This window comes from Pantherophis guttatus, chromosome 4 (genome assembly GCF_059756535.1).
Source record: "Pantherophis guttatus breed Tessera chromosome 4, ASM5975653v1, whole genome shotgun sequence".
Classification (NCBI taxonomy): domain Eukaryota; kingdom Metazoa; phylum Chordata; class Lepidosauria; order Squamata; family Colubridae; genus Pantherophis; species Pantherophis guttatus.
This window is the reverse complement of record NC_142066.1, coordinates 147,017,566-147,033,091: the sequence shown is the minus strand read 5'-3', so window position 1 is coordinate 147,033,091 and position 15,526 is coordinate 147,017,566. Positions and strand designations below refer to the sequence as shown.

The 15,526-nt window shown below is 37.6% G+C and overlaps 1 protein-coding gene across 21 annotated transcripts in view; it reads left to right on the top strand.

The window, feature by feature from the left end:
* Positions 1-15,526, top strand: part of ZMYND11 (zinc finger MYND-type containing 11) — a 115,496-nt gene that overhangs the window by 61,809 nt on the left and 38,161 nt on the right. For all 21 annotated transcript variants that reach the window (XM_087893045.1, XM_087893044.1, XM_087893053.1 and 18 more), the window contains exon 3: positions 12,895-13,054. In XM_087893045.1, coding sequence (XP_087749171.1) covers positions 12,895-13,054 — 160 coding nt within the window. The remainder of the gene's footprint in view (positions 1-12,894; positions 13,055-15,526) is intronic.

Genomic DNA, 15,526 nt, shown 5'->3' with positions numbered 1-15,526 from the left:
ATTCATTAAATTAATAAAATTTATGGGAGTGGTCTCTTGGCTGCACTGAAAAAGAAAAATTTCCAACTATGCAAAGAGAACAAGAGGCACTGTATATTGTAGAAAATTCAGACCAAAAGCATATGGATTGGCATCGGGTGAAATGCTCTGAAGTCTGCTACCGGTTTGCTTTGCTACTGGCTTGCTCTGCGTGCGCATGCGCGGTGTGCGCCAAACACGTGCATCGCATGCATGCGCACCCACAGGCACTACCGTGCAACACTGAAAAAGGAGGATTAATAAGCGTTTTCTGAGTCTGCAAAGGTAAGTAGAATAGCAAGGGGGGGGGAACAGCTGTGCTGCGCGACTTAGATTAGCTAGAAAGCAGGATTTCCTGCTTTCTAGTGAATATAAATTGTGGGGCACAGCCGATCATCAGAAATATCGGCTCACCTGAACCGGTAGCATTTATTCCTACCGGTTCAGGCGAACCAGTCTGAACCGGTAGCATTTCACCCCTGGTTGGCTTGGTTTTAGAATGTTTGCTTCCAGTGTAGTAGAATCTAGAATAACACTCTATTAAAATATGTTTGAAATCCTTGAATGCTAAATATACTATACAGTATATAGAGTGGCAGACCAAGCAACTTATTCTAGCTATACTCTGTTTCCTCAAAAATAAGCCCAATTGGGCTTTTGAGCGCATGCTCTAAAATAAGCCCCCCTTGAAAATAAGCCCTCCCCGAAAATATTTAACTGCATGCGCAGTCGGTCTCTGCCATTTCTTCTGGTTAGGGTTAGGGAGACAGAGCTGGAAATCAGGTAAGATGGCAAGAGGAGCCCCATTTTGCTCCATGCGCCCCAAAATAATAAAACCACCTTGAAAATAAGGCCAAGCGCTTATTTCGGGGTTCAAAATAATATAAGACAGGGTCTTATTTTTGGGGAAACATGGTAGTAGAATGTTAGTTTGACAATTGATTTTTATTCCACTTATATTTTTTGATAATTCATGGCCATGTACAAATGTAATGTTCCTGCCTCCTATTTTCCCCACATAATGGATTGATCTAAGACAAAATTATTAGCACAGCTGGCTTTCATGCCTAATGGAGACCTAGAACTCATGGTGTTTTGTTTTCTAGTCCAGCACTTCAGCTGCTGCATAAAACTGGATCTCAAGTTTCATATGGCCAAAAGGTCCCAAACTAAACTTGATGGACCCCAGTATGACTCAATATAATACATTTCAGGATTCCTGTGATCTGATGTTTTATCTGTACACTAACATGGATGTAGTTGTGTGAGCCTGATTTACACATGAGCATACACACAGTTCTGCTGGTTCTTTTTTAAGGATTCACAGCTTTGGAAGAACTGACATTTTGAAAAAGTAAGTAGATTCTTAAGTTTGTAGAGTTGGAAACCTTTTGCTGAAGGAGCAACATTAATCTCACTGGAATTGCTTTTGTTTTTTCATTCTGAGATTAGTCCATTTTTATTTAAATAGTTCTGTAATTGTTCTACTACAGTACATAGTTTGAACTAAGAACATTATGAAAGAGGAATTCAGATCAAGTTTCTAATTTACATTTCCTCCAAGACCAGTTCCCAGTCTCACTAAGTTACCAGATTTCAGTATAAGAAAAAGCAGACTCCGGTGTGTCATGAAGACAAGTCTATAGGTATGATTTTCTCTTGTTGCTCTGGACTTAGGGGCTGCAGTTTTTAATTTATTTATTTTCCCCTAAAAATAAAATTTCTTGGAATACCTTTGGAATCCTGCTGATAATGAAAAACCTGATCTTGGTCTCTCTGGGAGCATTTTGTAGATCACTAAATCCATGCCTATGTACTTTGCTGGTTGGTAGAATAATTGAAAGCAGAGCTTCTTCATGTTTTTGTGAAGAGTAAGTGTTATTCGGTGAGGGCACATTTCATCCCTACTTGAACCAAAGAGTAATTTATTGGGATTTTTAAATCGCATGGCTCTGTTAGGATTTCATCAGATTGCAATAAAATTTAAAATATGACCTTACTTCCTATTTTATTTTTTTAAATAATGCTTACTTACATTAGGCAGGTAGATTTTGTTCCCTATTGTACACTGATTTCAAGTTTTTATGATACTTTTTATGTTCTTAGTGCTAACTTTTAAAGAAATGTTTTTTACCTTAGTTGTTACGACACAAACCAGCAAAATTGAAGTGTAAGAATTTGAGTTTGATATTGTGATATGAATCAGTGCTATGATCTTAAAGGTATGTCTTCCTTTGGTTTGGAGATCAGTTTGTAAAATAGAGATATTAAATAGAGCTACAATTAAGGAGAATTAAAATCTTTCTAATGTACTTCATGTCATAAAATATTAATATAAATTAAAGTAATATTGCATACTAAGAAAATATCACCTTTGAGCATATTATTGCTATCCTAATGTTCACAATCCAAAAACATTTTCTTCCAAAGTAATTCTTTTCAATTTAGCTATCTAGAGTTTTACTCTGGAAATGAAGATGGTTCACCAGGAAATTATATAGTATGCAGATGCACAAATACCTTATCTGTTGTGACATGTATAAGTAGGACAATGCTGCCTAACATCATAAACTGTAAAGTTAATGAAAGGTTCAGGAGTGTAACGTGAATTTAGTCACTGGGACAAGCAAGTCTCACCTGCATTAAAATTATTGCCAATGAGAACTGACCAGGTAAAGGTATTATATGAAATTGCTGGAAGTTTGTAAAACATGAATGGGAAAGGATCACCTTTCCACCCCAGAAACTCCAGCTGGTATATGTCTATGGAGATTCTCAGTCATTCAGGTCATGGTTGTCCCAAAGGTGCTTTTTCAAGAGGCAGCTGGACTTTCTGGTTTTTCTTTGAAGATGTTTTGCTTCTCATCCAAAAAGCTTCTTCAGCTCTGTCAGGATTCCATTTCCCACCATCCAGTCAGAGGTGAAGAAGCTTCCTGGATGAGAAGCGAAACGTCTTCAAAGAAAAACAAGAAAGTCCAGTTGCCTCTTGAAAAAAACACCTTTGGGACTCCAGCTAGTATCTCTCCATTATATAACACCACACAGAAGCTGTTATATTTTTAAGTAAATTACTAATTGCAATGGATTCATGCACACAGTGATTGCAGTCCATCTGATTGTAGGCATGATTTCCAAAGGAGGAAATTAGTGGGTTTAAATTGAAATTAACCCCATTCAGCTTGAAACAGAATTCACTGGGCATTCAGAAGCTTTCATCAGTCCAAATTCTATTTCTGCCTACATTATAATTCAGGATGAAAATGAAAGGTACTACATTTCAAACAACATGGCAGCAGGACTTTGAAATGTAAATTGCTTTTATATATAAATTTTGAAGGGGGCAATTTTTGGTTGCTTCTTAGTATATTTTTTGGCTTTCCCATTTTGCTTTATTCTTGAGTGTAGCAAAAAATAGTGTAATAATGTTTGAAGTTGCTATCACAATGCCTTTTTCTGGAAAACATAGAATTCCCTGCTCTGGTAAGAGCTGAATAGAAAACAAAAGAATGGTTGTCAAGATTCAGTGAGATATAGTTGATAATGCTGTTGATATCAGGATATAGCATACAGAAATATACTAAATATATACGTATATAGTGACATGGAGGAACATTTGGGCTTCTTCCATTGGTACATCTATGTGGAGACTGGTTTCATCATTTTTATTTCAAATAAGTTAGTGCTTTTAAAATTTGGAAATAATTTGTAATTTTTCCTCATGGGATTACATTGTATTTGGTATTGTTTGAAATACCAGATAGTCCTTGATATAAAGCCACAATTGAGGCCAAAAATTATGTTACTAAGTGAGTCAATTGTTAAGTGAGCTTTACAGTCTTTCTTGCCACAGTTGTTAAGTGAATCACTGCCGTTATTAAGTAAGTTACATGGTTGTTAAGTGAATCTGGCTTCCTCATTGACTTCACTTGTCAGAAGGTTACAAAAAGTGACCACATGACCCCAAGACACTGCAGTTTGTCATACATATGAGTCATATGGCTGAATTTGATCATGTGACCATGGGGATGCTGCAATGGTCATAAGTGTGAAAAACAATCACAAGTCATTTTTTCAGTACTAAATATGAAATTTTTCATATTCAGAAAACCATGTACATTTGTATTAATACTTTATGGCATAAAGTACATTAGGATTGTAATTCTCAATTGTTATGGTATCTGTAGTTAAAAGACTCCTCTATTTTATAATTGCTTTCCAAATCAGAAAAAGACATACATTTAAAAATAGTTGCACAATATCAAACTTAAATTCTTACCCTTCAATTTTGCTGGTTTGTGTTTTAACAACTAAGGTAGAAACATTTCTTTAAAACTTAGCAGTAATGCTAAAAATATCAAGAATAACATAACACCCTTCTTCCAATGTGTCAACCATGGATAGAAAAGGAATCAAGTAATCTTCAGAGGTATAAATGCATTAGGTCTTTAACAATTATACATTTGTACTTTTCATCTGTTTATCTGCTAATGTTAAACCTGCAAGGGGAGATATAAGCAGTTCCTAAATGAATCAAACAGTCACTAAATGAACTGTTGTAAGTTGAGGACTATCTGTACATGTGGTGCTTTAACCTTTCCAGAAGGAGTTGTTCCTTGTTGTTTGTGGCTGAGTAGGTTATGAGATGATTACATTTTAAATAATAGAGTGGTGACTTTGCAAATTTGGATTTTCCACTCTGTTTTGCCCCTCCCTTCAACTTCCCGTAGGCAAACAGCCTCATCCAGCCAGATCAGACAGGTTAGCTAGTAAAGACTAGAACGAACTTTTACCGACTCTTGAAAGTTACATCGCAGAAGACTGTTTTATATTCCTGGCTTTGTTGGGATTGATTTATCGTCTGACAGGAATTAACTTGCTGTTGTGTAATTTCCTGTTCGCAAGCAAATTTGTTTTAGCTTTTTTCTGGCTGGGAAAAACAGCCCAGAAGAGTGTGATACTCTTCCCATTTCAGTGTTAAGACGAAGCTGATCACGGCCACGGCATAGATAGCTTTGCTTCATCTGTCTTGCTCCAAGGTAAGACTATAATAAGATCTTTTAAGAGAAGGGAGAAGGAAGGAATTGTTTTACTTATCCTTGTCTCCACTAATAGATGCCAATGTCTATTATTAGAAGCACATGGTTATTTTCTCCATATAATGCTGGCTTCATTTTATAGCAATATTACTTTTTCCTGTTTGTTCGTTTTGCCTTCAGGTCAGGTGACTAATCCAGGTGACTTCATCCAGTAGGTTCATCCAGTTTTTTGGGCAGTGCTTTTGAAAGTTTTTTTTCCCCTCCTTGAGATTGAGAGAGGTCCTAAACCCTCCATTTGGCTTCCATGCCTAAGGCAAGAACCAGAACTGAGTTTCCTTCTTCTAGTCCAGTTCCTTAACCATTAGACCATGCTGGTTTACAAATAATCCTATTACCATTTCTAAATGTCTTTGTATTCTATTGCTATAAAATATACCATAGAAATCCAACTCTACCCCCTCTGAAGAAACATTAATAAATAAAATTCTAGAGTGCGCAGAGATGGCTAAATTGACGAGCGAGCTAAAAAATGAAGAGAACTCTAAGTACTACGAAGTATGGGGAATTTGGTATAACTGGTTAAAGAATAGGATAAAAATATGATAATAGGCTATGATTTGTTAGACACCCGAAATGGACTTAATTGTATAGAAATGTAGAGAATTGTATAGAACTGTATATTGTATAGTTATGGATGGAATTCATCTAATGTTTGATCTATGAAATGTGTAAACACTGCACCTCGGATCAAGATTGTGATTGTACATTGTCTTTTTAAAAAATTGGAAAATTCAATAAAGTATTTAAAATATATATATATATATATATATATATATATATATATATATATATATATATATATATATATATATATATATATATATATATATATATATACATATACATATACATATACATATACATATACATATACATATACATATACATATACATATACATATACATATACATATACATATACATATATATATATATATATATATATATATATATATATATATACACATACATACATACACCATAGAAACTCTTAAATAAAATCCAAAAAGGCAAAGCAGAAGACTGTTTTGAACTGACCCAAATAATATTGAAAAGCCACCAGGATTAACAAAAGCTCCATAACACAGTTCTACTCAGCAGTAATGTAGCCAGTTTGAACTGTCTCAAAATACTTTCTAGTTCTGGGTACTGCAACAGAAATTGTGTTGTCTGGTATATCCATCAACCTAATTTTTCTTGATTAGCGAAGAGTACAGAGTGGTTTCCTTTGCATGTATGTATTCAAAATAATTGTCCATTTTTCTTTATGTTCTCTGTGCAGTATCTCATTTGATAGAGGCAGCAAAAGAGGTTAATTGGAGCTGGGTCCCTATTGCAGATAGTTGTAAAACATTGATATTTTAAGAAAGAGTTTGTGCTCCATTTTATTATTGCCAGGACTAGAGAAAAGAGCCAGTACTATTCTTGTCTGACTACCATGAGGAGCAAAAGGGAACTCTCTTGCTGTCTATTACTTCTGAAGAGACTATTGGGTATATTTAATTGTTAATAATTTGATTTATACTAATGTTTCTGGTTTTTCTTACCACATTTAGCAAAGCAGTTGATTGTATTTTTTGAGCATTTTTGTTTTTGCCTTTAATCATTCCTTTGCATTTTTCTTTGAAAAATCCTGAAATAACTCTTTTGCTGTATTTTTGTATTGTTATTATTATTCGATTTTTATCCAGCCTTTACTTTGTACAACCCAAGACAATATATATAATGCTCCCAACCTTCTACTTTCACAATAGCAATCCTGTGAAGTGAGTTGGTCAAAGAGAAAATGACCACCCTAAAGTCACCCAAGATAGCTAGTTTGATGTAATGCATAAAGAATTCAGTCTGGAACTGGGAGACTGAATTCTAGGCCTGCTTTAGACTTCAACAAAGTGATCTTGGTCCAGCCCTGGGAATAAGGCAAGGGCAAATCACTTCTGAAATGTTGCTGAGAAAAATTTTGTTGGGACTTATTCAGGCAATTGCTAAAAGTAAATTCTGATTTGGAGGCACACAAAAAAATGTCAGCCATATGGATATCATTACAAAGGGAAGTCTAGAACTCTCAGTCTTTGGATTTCTAATTTAGCATTTTAATCAGTATAACAAACTGGTTCTTATTAACTTACTTTGTAAAAGGTTGACTGTGATTTGCATATCCATATATGTTCTCTTGTAGAAGAAGCAAAAAACATTCTCAGTTTTAATTTCAATTTATTACAATCAGAGATTGGCCAGATAAAAACAATTCTTCACCTCTCTATAGAGATTCTCAGTCATCCTGGTCATGGTTGTCCCAAAGGTGCTTTTTCAGGAGGCAACTGGACTTTCTTGTTTTTTTCTTTTGAAGACATTTCACTTCTCATCCAAGAAGCTTCTTCTGCTCTGTCGGGATTCCCCACTATCTTTAGACAGATAAAGTCTCTTGGATTTACACAAAGCTTTATTTTAGCTGTGTAGGTCCATACAGATAACTTACTTCATTATCTGAGAAGAGTTTGAGTGCATTAGTTATGTAGAAGTGAACTGCATCATTGGAATACTAAGTTCTGCCTTGTATTTTCAATCTATGTGCCATAGCTGGTCAAAGCCTTGAAGAAGTGACATGCCAATGGACCTAAGTAGTAGTAAATACTTCTCTGAGAAGGGATAGTTCTGCCTGCCTTGGAAAAAAAAGGGAGGATTTGTCTTTTCCTTAAGTGGTCATCACTGAATCCAATGAAATTTTTTATGTTGAGAGGGTGGTAAGAAGAAGATGAGACAAATAGCCCTAATGATACTTGTGGATGATGTCTAACCGGCACAGGACATGGGTAGCGCATCCATCTTGGTCTTCTTTGATTTCTTTTTTAGTTCCATCAGTCATAGTATTTTTCTGGAGTTTAGGGAATTGGGAATCGGAGGAACTTTCTTATTGTGATTCTTCTCCTTCTAGAGCTGGCTTCAGTTAGTATCCTGTAGGGGGAGAAGCCCAGCCTTATCTCAGAGGTGACTCTCTCTCCACCTCAGTTTACCTTACATGAATCTACTAACTGAGGTCATTTATCAGCATACGATTAACTATTATATTTCTGCAACAGGTTCTTTAAGTGATGCTGTCAAGATGTTTTCCCAGTGTCTAGGAACTGTGAAGTATGGATGGGCTTCAACTTAACCCAGCCAGTTCATTTCTGATTCTGGATGGAGTTGCAGTCCCTCAACCAGAATTAGCACACAGTTTATCACCTTAAAGCAGACATGTCAAACATGTGTGCTGGATGCAGCCTGTGACAGGCCCAGAGTTGTCCCGTGGGGCCGTCCTGGAGACGGCGAAGGATCAGCCTGTGCCACCCTGGCCCTGGCCCGCCCCGACCACACCAACCCAGTTGGCCATGACCAGGCCACGCCCCTCCCGGGCAAACAAAATCCTGATACGGCCCGCAATGGGATCGAATTTGATAGCCCTGCCTTAAAGCCATATATAGTACACAAGCTATTTGTGGACCCATCTACCCATACTTATATCCATGAATCGCACCAGATAACAGCAGGATGGATGCACTCAAGTTCATTCCATGAAACTGTCATTTTGATGGGATTGAGGAAGTATGCCTTCTCTGGGGGGTCCTTGGTGCTCTCTGATTGTGGTTGTTTTCTTGCAGATGTTTCATTACCCAAACTAAATAACTATCATCTCCCTCATAGCTCTTGTGGTATGGATCAGTGTCCCCTGAGTTTTGAAGACGCTATTAGCCCTTAGATTTGAAGGCCTGGCTTCTTCAGCATTGGGGTCAGACTGTTAATGGAGTATGACATATATGAGGATTCTGATTGTGAATCGGTTTTTGAATGGCTCTGAATGCATTGTAATAGTTTTTAATGATATTCTGTGTTTTCATTTTGTAAGCCACCTAGAAATTACAAGTTCAGGATTTGCAAGGTTATTAAATAAATAAGAGAGGCTAGAAGAAATCACTGCACATTAAGGAACTGGAATGAACTTAAACTCCCAGTCCTTGCAAAGGAGGCTTAATAGAGGAGAGTAAAACATGGTAGTTTTTAAAACAGCGGCCGAATAGGAAACTGATATAAATTTCTTCAATATTGTTAGAATTAAATGCTGGCTTGCTTTGGTCCTGTTAGTTAAGCATCATCATATAACGGCTCCTCGGAAGTAGGCCATTTCTGTTTCTGCATCTGACTTTTGGAACAGCTCTTGCCTATTTAGGAGCAATTTTTAAAAACTAATTTTATTTCACAGGCCTTAGGATAAGAGATATCACATGGGCCCTTTTCAGTTGGAGGAAGGTTTGCTGTAGAAAAACGATAACGTTATTCCCTCAGACACGTGCTGGATTTTCATATAGCATGGACTACCTCAGGGCTTGAGTCTTTTTACCTACATTTAATATCTGTATTTTTTATTTTATTCATTTTATTAGTCCTATTTCTATGCCGCCCACTCTCCGAGGACTCTGGGCGGCTTACACCAAAGACAGTATACTAAATAGCATATTGCCCCCTAACAATCTGGGTCCTCATTTTACCCACCTCGAAAGGATGGAAGGCTGAGTCTACCTTGAGCCAGTGAGATTTGATCCACTGATCTGCTGGACTAGCAGTCAGCTGAAGTAGCTGCAGTACTGCACTCTTAACCACTGCGCCACCTCGACTCTTTTTAATATGAAATGCTGGGTGAGGTCATCCAATAGTAAGGATATATATGATATCATCATGGCAAGATGGCTTGATTCTGGGCCTTGGTCCCTAGAATTTGCTGTTTTGTCATCTTTGACTCTGGACACGGTATGAGTCTAGGCTGAAGTTGCCATACCTAACAATGAAGCAGACTTTTAAACCGGTAGACAAAAGCCAGGAATTTTTTTTAAAAAAAAAACCCTTTGGGAGATAGTTAAAAAGGAATCAAGTTGTTAAAGAAACAGGAAAAATGTCACTTGAACCAGACAAAAGCCTCAGCACATGGGAAACCTCTCCTCAAATTCAGTCAATAGCTACCAGACTTGTAAATTAACCAGTAATAGCCACTAGTTTGTCAATCAAAGCAAAGCAAGCAAGGCTTTGAGGGATAAAAGAGGTCCTGAAGCCCACTTACTCACTCTTTGAGTTGTCTGGATGCATAAAGAACAGGTTGTGCCTCAGTGTTCCTTTGAAAGTATTTTGAGTTGGGCTGTTTATCACAGCTGTGAGGGGTTGTGACAGTTGCACTGCCCCAGACTATGCTGGTGTCCGCTCACAATCCCTGCTTGATGAAGAAATGGCAACTGTTACGCGGGCCCTTTGCATAGACTGTCTTGTGCACTAGTTTCTCCCTTTCATGAACTGGGGGGGGGGCGCTTGCTCAATGTCACTCACCCTCCTGATCAAATAATTGCAGTGCTTTATATACAGCTGCCTTCAAAGACTACCTGGAACTTACAATTGGTCCAGAGTGCACACAGTATTGGGTGTCCATTGGTTTGCTTATGTTACACCTTTGTTGTGTGACTGTTCTGGCTTTCAGTTTTTCTTCTGATTGTAATTCAAGATGTTGTTTATTACTTTAAAGTTCTTCGTGGCATAGTACTTATTTGCAGCAGAATATCTGCATATCTCACTAGATCAGATAGGGTGGGCATGTTGCAGGTTCCCTACCTAAAATCTTGCCAACTAGTGGCATCTCAGAAGCTTTGCTTTTTCATGACTACCCTTACCTCGTAGAACACAGCCTCAATGGCAATTCCATGGCCCAACCTTAAAAACCTTTAGAAGGCCATTAAGCTTTCTACTGTGGTACTGGGATTGTATGAGTAGAAGACATGGAAGGAGAGTAACTGAACTTGCTGTATGGCATCCCAAGGGGGACAATTATGCACAGGATTTTTTGGTTTTTTTTAAAGTTATGATTATTTTATTTATTGATTTATGGATGTTGTAAACCGCTAGGAGTTGCTTAAGATGGGCGTCCATACAAGTAACTCAAGGCGACAAATATAAATACTTCTTCCTCCTATTTTCCTGACAATAACAACATGGTGAATTGAGTTGGGCTAAGAGAGAGCGACTGGCTCAAAGTCCCCAGCTGACTTTTGTGCCAAAAGTGGGGCTTTTGAACTTACACTCTTCTGGTTTCTAGACTAGAACCTTAACTACTACACCAAACTGGGTTTCTTTAAAATAAAATAAGGGTAGTGTAGTGTAGTGTAGCATAGTGTAGGATAAGATTAGGATAAGACAGGCTAGACTAGGATACGATTAAGATAGGATAGGAAAGGATATGATAGGATAGTGTAGGTTAGCGTATGATAAGGATACATTAGGGTATGGTTGATTCATCCTTTCATCTTTCCGAGGTCGGTAAAATGTGGACCCAGATTGTTGGGGGCAATATGCCGACTCTGTAAACCACTTAGAGAGGGCTGTAAAGCACTATGAAGTGGTATTATTATTATTATTATTATTATTATTATTATTATTATTATTATTGAGATTTATATGCCGCCCTATCTCCAGCCAGACTCAGGGCAGCTCACAACAGTAAAAAACATCTAATGAAAAAGTTAAAAAGAAATTAAATCCAAATCTCATAATTTAACAGTTAAAAGTGCAATTAAGACTAAGAAGTTAAAAATTAAAGTATATAAGTCTAAGTACTAGTCAGTGGTGGGTTGCTCCCGGTTCTGTTTGGTTCTTGCGAACCAGTAGTAAAAGCAGCGGGAGGCTCCGCCCGGATGTCATAATGGACGATCCGTGCAGAAGCTTCTGCGCAGGCGCAGAAGCACGTGCATGCGTTGCATGCGTAGTAAAGGTAAGTAGAACCCACCCCTAGTGCTAGTGCTATAGGATAGGATTAAGATAGGATACAATAGGATAGGAGAGTGTTATTGTTCCTTTGAACTCCATGGCGATCCCAGAATCATTTTTTTTTTAATTGATTTATATGCTGCCCTTCTCCGGAGACTCAGGGCGGCTTACAATGCGTTAAGCATTTTGGAGTTGGATAGCTTAAAAATCTGAAAAATTAAATGTATAAATATTTTGTCTTTTAAAATACTTTAGCAAATAGTACCGAGCACATGGCTAGTATACATTCACTTATGAATTACTGTAGCTTTTTGCAGGTTTCCCATTTGTTTTTTAGTGACTATCTAGCTAATGAATTACAGTAAAGATTTCGATGGCTTTCTTCAGTCCCAACTGACTTAGGGGAATGAGTTCTCTATCAGTAGTTCTTCGATAGAATTTATTACGCTAGTTGTTTTTGGCAGTCCTTGCCCTCTGCTGAGATCTGTGGCTCTCAAAACGGGTGGCATGACATCTCAAGGCTTGAATTTATACTGATAAGCAGTGATTAAATGAAAAGAAAAGTACTATGCGGTTTCTCCATTTGTCCCTTCCTTCACCATCTTATCTTGAAGCAAAGTCTGAATTTCTTGGGGGGGGGAACCATCTGCACCATGACATGCACATTATTTTGCGTTGAAAGGTGTTGCCAAAATTGACTTGTTTCTTTGCTTAGCTAATTAAATTGTGATCTGGCTTGGGAAACCTTGAATTTAAAATTTTAAGATTTTAATAGATTTTAATTCTATGTATTTTGTCTTTTTTATTCAGGGGAGCTTTAAATAACCTTGTGCAACTGATAATGTATATTCAGTGCAAAACATTAAGAGATACTAAAATAAATAGAAGTCAAAAGATCCAGACTGTATTATGTAGTTTTGAAATTGTTGAACTCTGACCACAAAAGATATCCAGATACTCATCATGATTTTGTAAAAATTTGTTTCTGTTTTCTTCGTAGATATATGTCTCGGGTTCACGGTATGCATCCCAAGGAAACCACACGTCAGCTTAGTTTAGCGGTGAAGGATGGCCTTGTTGTCGAAACCTTGACAGTGGGATGCAAAGGTTCAAAAGCTGGCATTGAGCAAGAAGGATACTGGCTGCCTGGAGATGAGATTGTGAGTATATTTTCTGATAGTGGTTCTATCAGAATGGAATGTTGACTTGGAATTCTTAGTATCAGTGTCAGGGTTCCAAGCTGGTCTGAAGGCCTAACGCAAAAGATGGCTTCTAGGCCTGACAACTGGCCTATTTGCAGAGCCCCAGAAAAATAAAATTATTTTTACATTTTATATTTTTACATTTACATTTTTTACATTTTTTATATGACATATTTTTTTTAAAATGTAAAAAGAGGTAGAAAGCTGGTTTCTTAATTACCTCATATAGCTATAGGCATTCATGTAGCACAGAATAGGTAATTATTACCTGCATAACAGCTTCAGAGGTGAATTAAGTGTATTTTTAAAAATACAGCCTAATGAATATAGATATTTATAAACATACATTTTTAGACATAGATTAATTTCAAGGCATAGCAATTAAGTATTTATCAAAGAGATGCAGTCCAAAACAGTTTATGAAAAAAATTATTTGGCATTTCAGTTGAGAAAGTTCAGCACCCAGATTTTGTCCTATGGGCCCTGTTTCTTGTTTTAGAAGTAAGTGAAAGAAGATTGTTAAATAAATGTAACAATTTATTTAACAATTAATTCAATCCACAATAACCGTGTTTCAGTAGGATACGGGTAGTCTTCGACTTACAACAGTTCACTTAGTGACCATTCAAAGTTAAAACGGCACTGTGACCTATGATTGTTTTTCAGTTATGACCTTTGCAGCATCCTCATGGTCACATGATCAAAATTCCGATGCTTGACAACTGCTTCATATTTGTGACCGTTGCTGTGTCTCAAGGTCATGTGATCCCCTTTTGCGACTTTCTCACAAGCAAAGTCAATGGAGAAGCCAGATTCACTTAACAACTGGGTTGCTAAATTATCAACTGCAGTGATTCATTTAACCAGTGTGGTAAGAAGGGTCATAAAATGGGGCAAAACTCGCTGAACAAAGGTCTCACTTAACAACAGAAATTGTTGGGCTCAATTGTGATCATAAGTCGAGGATTACCTGTAACTTGAAAGCGCTTAAGTTTGAAAGCCTTGGAAAGTTATTTTTCTTTGCAAAACGTTCATGGAATAGTGTCAGGGTATCTTCCTAAGCCCACATTTAGGAAGCTTTGTTTGTAGGCTTACAAGATGAATAAGATAATTAATTTTACTTTCATATAAATCTGAAAAATTAGCATGGGCTAGGACAGTGATGGCTAACCCTTTTGCCATAGCATGCCAGGAGCGGGGGGGGGTCGCGCACCACGTGCCCACACCCATAATCCTATGCGCCTTGTCCCTGCACATGTGTGCGCGACCCCCCCAGCTCATGGCACGGTACGCCCATTTTTTGCTCTTCCCAGCCTCCAGAGCCTTTCTATGAGTCTGGGGAGGGTGAAAATGGCCTTCCCCACTCACCCATCCCAGAGGCCCTCTGGAGGCCAGAAACGGTCCATTTGCGGTGGGACCAGAAGTTGGCAAATGGGCCATTTTCGGCATCTGGAGGGCCTCTGGGGCAGAAGCCCTTTTTCATCCTCCCTAAACTCCTAGAAAGGCTCTGGAGGCTGGGGACAGCAAAAACGGGGTTACCATCCCACTGGAAGTTGGCAAATGGGTCATTTCTGACCTCCGGAGGGCCTCCGGGGTGGGTAGGTAGGGAAGGATGTTTTCACTCTCCCCAGACTCTTAGAAAGGCTCTGGAGGCTGGGGAGAGAGAAAAATGGGCCTTTCCCACCATCACCCCGAGATCCTCCGAAGGCAGGAAACAGCCTGTCCCTACTTCTGGTGGGCCCAGAAGGCCCATAGGTTTGCCTATGGGACTAGAATATACTGTTAAATTAATTCTATCAAGGTCTTTCAGCTGTCCTTCAGTTGATTTAGAAAAGCCACAAACACTAGCTGGGGGCCTCCAAATCCTTCCATAGCAAATCCTCAAGCTGATGACATTGATTATAGATATAATGCTTTAATTGTTAGTTATTCTGAATAACTTGGAAATGCATTGTTACTGTGAATCAGATTGATTAATATATAGTAGAAAGACATCAACTGTGACTTTACATTTTTGTTTTAATTCCTCCCCCCTCCCCCCCTATAGTTTTGCTATAGTTTCTTTCGGTATAGCAATACACTGGTAATTGTTATGAAAACTTATTTTATTGAGGCACTGCCTGATTAGAAAGAATAGCTATTTTAACTTTGTTTTTAATTAAATTTGGTCATGTAAGCATGAAATCCTAAATTTAGAGTGTAAATTTATTTGTAAATCAGTTGCCTTGAAAGATGGATAACTCAAGCATACACAGGAAAAAATATTTTAAAAAATTGTTTCTATTCAGTTTTTAAAGAGAGTTTTTAGCTCTTACAACTTAAATAATATAAATGCTATTTTTAATACATAAAGTAGAAGATTTTAGTAGAGATGTTCTTTGCCCAATTTAAATACCCTTAGATAATATTGTGCCACATTAAGCTGTTGAG